Source organism: Piliocolobus tephrosceles, unplaced genomic scaffold, assembly GCF_002776525.5.
Source record: "Piliocolobus tephrosceles isolate RC106 unplaced genomic scaffold, ASM277652v3 unscaffolded_37104, whole genome shotgun sequence".
Classification (NCBI taxonomy): domain Eukaryota; kingdom Metazoa; phylum Chordata; class Mammalia; order Primates; family Cercopithecidae; genus Piliocolobus; species Piliocolobus tephrosceles.
This window is the reverse complement of record NW_022321093.1, coordinates 15,858-23,130: the sequence shown is the minus strand read 5'-3', so window position 1 is coordinate 23,130 and position 7,273 is coordinate 15,858. Positions and strand designations below refer to the sequence as shown.

The following is a 7,273-nucleotide window of genomic DNA, read 5'->3' as shown; positions in this document are numbered from 1 at the left end:
TAAGCCTGTGTGTGTGTGTATGTGTGAAAATGAGAGAGAGAGAGAGAGAAAGATAGCTGGGAAAAGCTAAGGGTCTGCTTCCCATAAAGCTATGGAATTTGCAAATGATTTCAGAATATTCCTAGGCTCCCTGGAAGCAGGGGTGTTAACAAATGACTCTTGCACTGAGAACGTCTGTTCTAGATAAAGGTAAATTTAGGTGGTAGCTATAAACAAAGAAGATTAAAAAATATGTACATGACATTGACAGACCCAGTGTTTAATCTTAACAAATCTGTAAAAATCGCCAAACAAAACAACACAGTAACATGCCAGATCTCTACTTACCTATCTGGATTTATTAGAGATCGTATAGTAATAGCAGCCTTTAAACGCTGCTTGACATCTAGGTAACTAGAAGGCTCATCAAACATGAAACTATGAAAAATAAAAATAAAAAAAAGCAAATATAATAAGTCTGAAAGACAAGACATTCTACCTTGCATATTATTTTAAAGCAGTGTAGTATCAAGAGCTTCTGATTTAACCACAACAAAAATCTCCAATAGTAATGAAGAGTCTACTTGTGATGGTAAAAATTTCTGTATTCTGTTCAGAAGTAGAAGGAAAAAATTACAGAAAGCATGATTATACACCAAGTTTGGAAAGGGTCTACCAGTTTAGGCTAATTTACAAATTGGTAACTTCTCATAAAAAGTATTCTGATATAGTCTCAAGTAGTTTGGAGAGTTTTCTCTTAAGTCAGCTGCATGTAAGCACAGTTTTTTGGAGGGTATTGCAAGAATTTATAGAATACTTCGTGGAGAAGTTAGCCTTCACCAGACAACAGGGCAGAAATGTGGAAAAAGGAGCAATAAATATCTGGGAGGAAAGACATTAAACGTAGGAAGGAAATGTTCCTCTCCTCTCTCTCACATGGCATGCCACAGTGATCTACGGTGATTTAAAAAACCTCGTGCTTTGCTTCAGATATTAAAAAGCTTGCTAGCCTGGCTGGAGGGCTTAAGTCTTAAAATCTTTTCACATAAAAAGAGGACTTAGGCCGGGCGCGGTGGCTCACACCTGTAATACCAGTACTTTGGGAGGCAGAGGCAGGCGGATCATGAGGTCAGGAGATTGAGACCATCGTGGCTAACATGGTGAAACCCTGTCTCTACTAAAAATACAAAAAAAAAAAAAAAAAATTAGCCAGGCATGGTGGCGGGCGTCTGTGGTCACAGCTACTCAGAAAGAAGGCTGAGACAGGAGAGTGGCGTGAACCCAGGAGGTGTAGCTTGCAGTGAGCCAACATCGCACCACCGCACTCCAGCTTGGGCAACAGAGTGAGATTCCGTCTCAAAAAAAGAGGGCTTAGATAATGAATAACTGACTTTATATAAAAATTTCTGGCACCTATCAGTTATAAACTATCTAAATAAATAAAGATTTTCCCCTGTGAATATAACAGGGAAAATGGGTAGTGGATACACAACTGCTTCAACATCCTACCTTGAAATTAGGGCCTTAGATACTATTTCTATTAATTTCTCTCAAAACCATTCCTCTATTAGCAGCATTACAACTGAAAACTCTACAATATGGATGAAGATAAACAAAAATTGTAAAGTAACCTACATATCAGCTTTCTGTATGCAAACGACAGCACAAGCAAATCTCTGCAACTCTCCTCCTGAAAGATCTTCAACATTTCGTTCTTTTAGGTGGGTTAAATCTACAAAGAACATAGAGGCATTGTGCTCAATGTATTTCACCTCTTCCAGGTAAAACGTATACTGCATGTCATCGTTTGAAGTTTGAATGCCATTTCAGTTGAAAATTGTTTAAAGTAAATATAACAATTACTAAAGATTTTCCCATTTATTTCAGGAATCCACATAAAGATGTGTACTTTCATCACTTAAGTTTGGGGCCTACTGAAATATATACACAAAATGGCTGGGCGCAGTAGCTCACGCCTGTAATCCGAGCACTTTGGGTGGCTGAGGTGGGTGGATCATCTGAGGTTGGGAGTTCAAGACCAGCCTGACCAACATGGAGAAACCCTGTCTCTACCAAAAATACAAAAAATTAGCTGGGTGTGGTGGTGCGTGCCTGTAATCCCAGCTACTTGGGAGGCTGAGGCAGAAGAATCGCTTGAACCCGGAAGGTGGAGGTTGTGGTGAGCCAAGATTGCACCACTGCACCCCAGCCTGGGCAACGAGAGTGAAACTCCATCTCAAAAAAAAAAAAAAAAACCAAAAAAACATACATATATGTGTGTGTGTGTGTATATACACACAATCACACACACACAAAATAAACACTTACCAAGCTGCTGACATACAACTGCCTGTGTCTTTGTTTCATCTTTTCGGTCCAAAATAGATCCCACTGTCCCCTGCCACAATACAGCAAAAATAGTTACTATTTTCTTTCAATATTAAGAATCACAAAGTAAAACACATTTATTTTGATATGTCTTTTATACTTCTACCAATATCCATTAAATTCCCTCTATCAAAAACTGACCTTTGCAGCCTTAGGAATCTGGTCTACATATTGAGGTTTGATGATGGCTTTTAGGTCATCTTCTAGAATCTTGGTAAAGTAATTTTGTAACTCAGATCCACGGAAATAAGTCAAAATCTCTTGCCAGTCAGGAGGATCCTAAAAAAAAAAAAAAAAATACAGAATCACGTGAATTTAGTAATACAAAGACAAAGAGGACGAATGATATAGGAAATAGAACATATATGCAAATAGAATACTTGTGGCTTTTAACTTAAGATTGGAGGCGAACATAATTAATAAGTCTCCTTTCCCTATAAGAGCAAAGAAAGAAAACAGAACAGATACTATGTTATTCAAAACCAGATTCCCAGCACCTAGGACATAGAAAGGCATCTAATAAGAGGTTAAGCTGGAAGGAATGTTTCCTGCTCATATTTTCAAAACAAGTGAAAATGTTTTCAAGTATCCAAGAAATCTTTCTGGATACTTAACCAAGGATTCAGAAATGAAATGTAAAATACACTTATGATTTATTTGAACAATTAATAGGGTGGCATCCACACTCTGGTGAAGCTCTATTTTATAATATCTACAAATAAAAATATCTAACTTAAGAACATTACACAGTGGCCCCTAAATTTCTTTATGTACTAAAGTTGGAAATTTACCATTCGTAAGTCAAAAGCCTAATCAAACTATTCACTGCAACAAAAACTAATTGAGCTATTTTTATATTATTGGGACAAATGAAATAGAAACATGTGTAATATAGCAGAATCAAGCAGAATTCTGCTTCAGATCAAGGCTTAACAACTCAGAATTTTCAGTTAAGTAACATTAACAGATTTTTAGTTAAAAAAGTACAAAAGAGCTTTATTTATAAATTTTGCAGCATTAATTCCACAAATAATCCTGAAAATAAGAATATTTTAAAAATACACATATCACCTACCCCACAACATCTCATAAAACTGACTCATGATATTAATTTTTACAAGGTGATAATACGTACATCATACTTTCCAAGGTTTGGCTTTTGTTTTCCTGCTAAAATTTTTAAAGCAGTTGACTTTCCAATACCATTAGTACCAACTAATCCCAAAACTTCACCTGGACGAGGGATAGGCAACCTGTTACAAGTATACAAAAATAATAAAACTCAGACTTACATAGAAAAAGCCACATAATATCAGAATGATATATTTTATTGCACTTGCACTTCACATACATCCATTAATAAGTTAAGAAACATATACCAGATATTATTGGCTATTAGAAAAAAACAGCCAAGATTAACTTACGCTGTTAATTGTTAGAAATGCATCCATAAACAACATTATTCCAAGTTTTATTTATTCAGTTTTCAAAGTCCATCCTAAAGTAAATTTCTTCTTTACATGTAAGGCGCAGTTTTAATGTATAACAAAATGCTTTGGTAATAATTACATAGCAGGTGCACCCTCACAATGTCTTTCTTTTCTGGCCTGCCATTTACTTACTAAGGAGAGAAGTGCCACATCAACCAGAAATATTCCACTTCATTCTCCCTGCTGCAGTAGGCTCCTTAAAGCTGGCAGGTTAAGAAATACTTTTTTATTAGTAAAATCTAGACTCCTAGATTCAAAGTATTAGTGTTCAGCAGATAAAAATCCCAAACTAAGGATTTGTGAGTTGTATTATTATGATGTCCAAATTCAAAGTGGTATTCTCTGTAGCTCATCAAATTAATGGATAAACAAAATCAAAGGTAAATTCCTTTAAAAGTTATTTTGGGGATAAGGGTACTAGGAACAACAGTGACTCTCAGTCCTAGTTGTATATTAGAGTCACCTGGGATTTTTTAATATACTAAGGTCCAGACCCGACAATGTAATTAAACTGGGCTGCAAGCTGGCCATTAGTAGCTTTAAAAAGTCCCATAGATAATTGCAATGTTAGCCAGAATGAACCACAGACATATACAGTATGATTCTGCATGATGTTATAATATTGTATTTTCCTTTAGTGACTGGTTAATAGCATTTCCCCCATCTTCTGCATTTCTCTTAAAATTCCAAATGTATTTTACGCTTAACTCGACAGAAGAGGAATCTTGATGTGAAAATATACCTGTGAAGTTTGAAGGCATTGGCACAATATCGATGTGTGGTTTCTTTTTCCAGGTTGCTTGGTAGATTGACAATTGACAAGGCGCCAAAGGGGCATTTCTGTTATTTAAAAAATTAATTTTTGTATTAATTTGTAGACATATACACATAACTAAAATGGCTTAAAAATATTTTTATAAGCAATCTTCTAAACATGAGGACTTTCATAAATATGTGAAATACTGTTACATTTCCTTTTACTATTTACTTAAAAATAAAAGGTTCCTTGAACATTAGAATCATATCAATTGTCTCTCAGTATATGCAGGGAAAATTGTTCCAGGACTGCCAAGTACACCAAAATTGGCAAATACTTAAGTCCTGCAGTCAGCCCCACAGAACCTGAGCAAAAGAAAAAGTCAGCCCTTTCTAAAATGGTTTTGCATCCTGGAAATACTCTTATTTCCAGTTGGCATTTGGTTGGGGGGAAAAAAATCCATGTGTATGTAGATCTGTACAGTTTGAACCTGTGATTTCATGGATCAATTGTAACTTGATATTCCCTTTAGTGATGGGCATAATCCTATACATTTAAAGAGTGCTTAATACTTATTGAAAAACCTTATAAAACTTGAGGCTTTTCGTTTGGTTTTGTTAAAACATATTAGATAAGGGGAGGCTAAGAGGCAAGTCAACAAAAAAGTCACTGAATATATAACTTCATATTCTTTCCAAAACAGATGTTCTCCCTCTGTTTCCTTCAATTATTACTGCCCTTGTATGCTTCCTATTATACTTTGTAAAGTCGTTTGAGGTCATGGATCTTATCCTTTTTTGGGCTATTTCCATCCCACCAATAGCTAGCACATTTGCACAGACCAGGGATTAATGTCTTTCCATTATGACTTTTATCTATCCTATATGAAAAACATACTTGAATTCTCGAAGTCAATTCACATTAAAAAACAAAACACAACATGACAAAACAAAACACATAGGCTTATCCAAATAACATTTGACTGTAAGGTGACTGTCCAAGGAACAAGAATGACAAAAACAGGAAAGTCATTTAAGAATGGTAATGTGGTTAGAAAAATTTCTCGTAAGTACAGGCAACTACAGAGGTACATGCAAAGATTATAACCTCATATTATTAGAGATCTGCTCAGCAGACATGTTCAGTGAGCTCAGGGGACCAATTCAAAGTTTCTGTGTTTAGAGATTCCAGGGAATTTCCATTTTATACGTTACAAAAACAGAGAATTACTCTTGTTTTCTAATAAAGAAAGAAATAAAAAAAAATAAAGAAATAAAGAGGGTAATTTCCACCGTCTAACCAAAACTATTAAGTTTTTACAAATTATATTTTTCTATCAGTGGAGTTACCTCCATTATCCTCTTCTCTTAAATGTACATAGAATGATTATATGCTGCAAGTGATTTAAACTTCTTTAATTCCACAAGGAAAAAAATATCCACTGTTTATATATGAGGTCCATTATAATATCTTAGTGTTCAGGAATTATACATTACTTCCCCACTCTCAGAGAATCATCTCATCAGTATGTTTTGAGCCACTCAAGAGTACATCCAAAATTTAAATTTTAAATTAATCTAATTTTCTTACAGCAGCAAAGAAAGAGAATAGATACTCTAGTGCTCAAAACCAGATTCCCAGCACCCAGGGTACAGGCAGGTATCCAATAAGAGATTAGTAAATATTTGCTGGAAGGAATGCTTCCTGTTTATATTTTCAAAGCAAGTGAAAATGTTTCAGGTACCCACAAAATCTTTCTGGATACTTAAACAAGGATTCAGAAACCAATGTGAAACATACACGATTTACTTGAACAATAGCGTGGTATCTGAACTCTGGTGAAGCTCCTTTTTATAACATCTACAAACAGAAAGATCTAAATTAAGTACGTTACACATTAGCTCCTAAATTTCTTTTATGAACTAAAGTTGGAAATTTACCATTCAAGAGTCAAAAGCCTAATCAACTATTCAAGGCAACAAAAATTATTAATAATTGAGCTATTTTAAGTATTATACTATTGGGAAAATTCAACAGAAGCATGTGTAATACAATAGAAGAAACACTTAAGAATTAGGCTAAATTTTAAAGTTTTTGGCTGTGAGCATCTCTGTTTAAAAGGTGTGAATTTAGGGCGGAGCAAGATGGCCGAATAGGAACAGCTTCAGTCTCCATCTCCCAGTGCGAGCGACACAGAAGACCGGTGATTTCTGCATTTTCAACTGAGGTACTGGGGTCATCTCCCTCGGGAGTGCCGGACAATCGGTGCTGGTCAGCTGCTGCAGCCCGACCAGCGAGAGCTGAAGCAGGGCGAGGCATCGCCTCACCTGGGAAGCGCGAGGGGGAAGGGAGTCCCTTTTCCTAGCCAGGGGAACTGAGACACACAACACCTGGAAAATCGGGTAACTCCCATCCCAATACTGCGCTGTAACACCGGCACACCAGAGATTATATCCCACACCTGGCCGGGAGGGTCCCATGCCCACGGAGCCTCCCTCCTTGCTAACACAGCAGTCTGCGGCAATCTAACCGCAAGGCAGCAGCGAAGCTGGGGGAGGGGCGCCCGCCATCGCTGAGGCTTAAGTAGGTAAATAAAGCCGCTGGGAAGCTCGAACTGGGTGGAGCTCACAGCAGCTCAAGGAAACCTGCCTGTCTCTGT

At 36.6% G+C, this 7,273-nt stretch overlaps 1 protein-coding gene across 2 annotated transcripts in view; it reads right to left on the bottom strand.

Annotated features, from left to right (window-relative positions):
- Window positions 1-305: 305 nt before the first annotated feature.
- LOC111552656 (ATP-binding cassette sub-family E member 1) overlaps window positions 306-7,273 on the bottom strand; it is a 15,529-nt gene continuing 8,561 nt past the window's right edge. Inside the window, exons 4-9 of one of the 2 annotated variants that reach the window (XM_026452549.1) lie at window positions 4,600-4,697; window positions 3,503-3,620; window positions 2,509-2,646; window positions 2,308-2,377; window positions 1,615-1,711; window positions 306-417 (exon numbers count right to left, since the gene is read on the bottom strand). In XM_026452549.1, the coding sequence (XP_026308334.1) occupies window positions 324-417; window positions 1,615-1,711; window positions 2,308-2,377; window positions 2,509-2,646; window positions 3,503-3,620; window positions 4,600-4,697 (615 nt within the window). In that variant the 3' untranslated portion in view covers window positions 306-323. The remainder of the gene's footprint in view (window positions 418-1,614; window positions 1,712-2,307; window positions 2,378-2,508; window positions 2,647-3,502; window positions 3,621-4,599; window positions 4,698-7,273) is intronic. The other variant, XM_026452548.2, reaches the window with a different exon arrangement.